Source organism: Colobus angolensis, unplaced genomic scaffold (genome assembly GCF_000951035.1).
Source record: "Colobus angolensis palliatus isolate OR3802 unplaced genomic scaffold, Cang.pa_1.0 Scaffold3, whole genome shotgun sequence".
NCBI lineage: Eukaryota > Metazoa > Chordata > Mammalia > Primates > Cercopithecidae > Colobus > Colobus angolensis.
In genome coordinates, this window is record NW_012116265.1 from 16853793 (window position 1) to 16856277 (window position 2485).

Below are 2485 nucleotides of genomic sequence, written 5' to 3' on the forward strand. Positions count from 1 at the left end.
ACCATGTCCGCCGGGGGCTTCGCGGCGCCGGGGCACGCGGCAGGGGGTCCGCCTCCGCCGCCCCCACCTCTGGGACCCCATTCTAACCGGACCACCCCACCTGAGTCAGCCCCCCAGAACGGTCCGTCCCCCATGGCCGCCCTCATGTCGGTGGCAGATACTCTGGGCACAGCGCACTCGCCCAAGGATGGCAGTTCCGTGCACTCTACCACTGCGTCCGCGCGGCGCAACAGCAGCAGCCCAGTCTCGCCGGCCTCCGTGCCGGGGCAGCGCCGCTTGGCATCACGTAATGGGGACCTGAATTTACAGGTGGCTCCCCCGCCTCCTAGCGCCCACCCTGGCATGGACCAAGTGCACCCCCAAAACATTCCGGATTCCCCCATGGCCAACAGCGGACCTCTGTGCTGCACCATTTGCCACGAACGTTTGGAGGACACGCATTTCGTTCAGTGCCCGTCCGTCCCCAGCCACAAGTTTTGCTTCCCTTGCTCTAGAGAGAGTATCAAGGCCCAGGGGGCCACCGGCGAGGTGTATTGCCCCAGCGGTGAGAAATGCCCCCTAGTCGGGTCGAATGTACCTTGGGCCTTCATGCAGGGCGAAATCGCGACTATCTTAGCTGGGGATGTTAAAGTGAAAAAGGAAAGAGACCCTTGAACCACTGGGCAGCCACCTCCTTTGCCCTAGACCAGCTCCTCTCCAATCCTGAGGGCCCCTCCCCCAACCCACCTCGACCCTCCCTTCCCTCACCCCCAAGGTGTAGAATTGTGAATATAACAAAACTGCAAAAAGTTCGTCTTATGTATAGACATTATTTTCGTCGTCTGTTTCTATATTTTGAAACAGGTATGTAACTTCTTCATTCGAAGGATAAGCTGGTTTGTGTTAAGCAGTATAATATTGGTTGGGTCATTTGCATCATATTCGTTAGCATTTATTTGGTGGCAGAATGTTTGCCTAGGTACAGAATTAATAGCCCTTAGCAACGACTGCTGCTGGTGTGTATTTTTGTAAATGTTATGCACTCTCTGAAAGGAAACACACACACAAAAGAAAAATACTTTTTTTTTTTTTTTGCCAAGGCCAGTGTTGCTGCCTAAAAAAAGGAAAAAAAAGAAAAAAAAGATGCTATAAAATGGTGAAAGCTTCCTTCTAAACTGCCCCAAGTGTTGAAGTCTTCACTTTATTTTGTTCTGTTTTGTTTTGTTTTTCTGTTTTGTTTGCAAAGTGGCAAGGGGGTGTCGGGGGGATGGGATGTTTTTTGTTGCAAGTTTGTGAGGGGAAAATGTTTTGGTTTGTTTCTACTGACCTGAATGTGTTGGATCTACACGTGTTGTTTTGTTTTTGCTTTATTGATGCACGGATGCTTTTGAACAGTAGAGCGAAATGCTAGACATGGAGAATCTGCTCTGTTTGTCCTTTATACATTTCTGTAGTTAACAGAACACTGTAATGTGCCTTGGAGCTTAGTAACTTGTAATAAATTCAATTGATATTAACTCTGCGCCGAGTCAGCAAGTTTGTCTTTCTAGGGCTGAGGCCGCACAACTCTGAGGTAGGGGACACCCTCCCTGTCTCCAGTATAGAAGGAAAATCTTAGTGCCTTTGAAAGCCCTGGGAGCTGGCCTGTGGGAAAGGCCTTGTGCTGCCTTGCTGCCCCTCCCCCTCGGTACCCGGCTATTTACATTCACCTCTTGGGGAGGCGACAGTTGCTGACTAAGCGATTTCGGTTTACTCTTCAGCATCTCTATTTTCCCCCGGATGTGGGCCCAGCTGCAAATGGCATTGTCAGGAATGCTTTCTGGTGCCTCGCCCTGTGGCCGTGAATATAGGCTGACACCCAGTGCAGCTGGTGACTTGACAAGTGGGGGAAAAAGTCTAGGAGAAAAGCTAGGATGCTTTGCTTCTTAGATATGACAGACATCCGTCTTTGCATATTTAAAACAAAAGTGCCACAGAGCTGGAAGCAAATGCTTACACTCAGCCTGGAGAGTCCGCAGTAGCTTCAGGCTGGTGCCCTGGAAAAGCAGTTTTCGCCTCATTCATTACACTTTGTTTTCTTTCCTCTATTTTAAATAATTACTTCTAAAGGCAGAAGACTTAGTTGATCAGAGAGGGTTTCCGAGGATGAGGAAGGGGGAAAAACCCCAAACCTACTTCCTGAAGCAAAGGTTTACTTCCAAAACCAAATAAAAATCCCTTCCTGCTGGTGAAGCAATGCAATTATTCATCTAATCAGCTTTTGGCGGCGTTTGTGAGGTGCAGAGAGGCGGGGAAGCGGACAGAAGACTAATGCCCTTTAGAGCAGAGCCCCGAGGGCTAAGAGCAGCCTGGAGTCCTCCCAGTGGTAGGGGAAGGCAAATAAACCTGATCTGAACCTTGTACTTTCCTGGGAGGCAAATAGAAGAGCAGAAAACAGGAGGGAGGAAGCAAAACAAAACCCGGCAATCCAGTCAAATAGATTCCTGGCCACACCTCATTCCTGGGC

The 2485-nt window shown here is 49.7% G+C and overlaps 1 protein-coding gene across 1 annotated transcript in view; it reads left to right on the forward strand.

Annotated features, from left to right (window-relative positions):
• Positions 1-1496, forward strand: part of IRF2BPL (interferon regulatory factor 2 binding protein-like) — a 3691-nt gene extending 2195 nt beyond the window's left edge. The window contains exon 3 of the mRNA XM_011949806.1: positions 1-1496. Coding sequence (XP_011805196.1) covers positions 1-654 — 654 coding nt within the window. The 3' untranslated portion in view covers positions 655-1496.
• Positions 1497-2485: the final 989 nt, after the last annotated feature.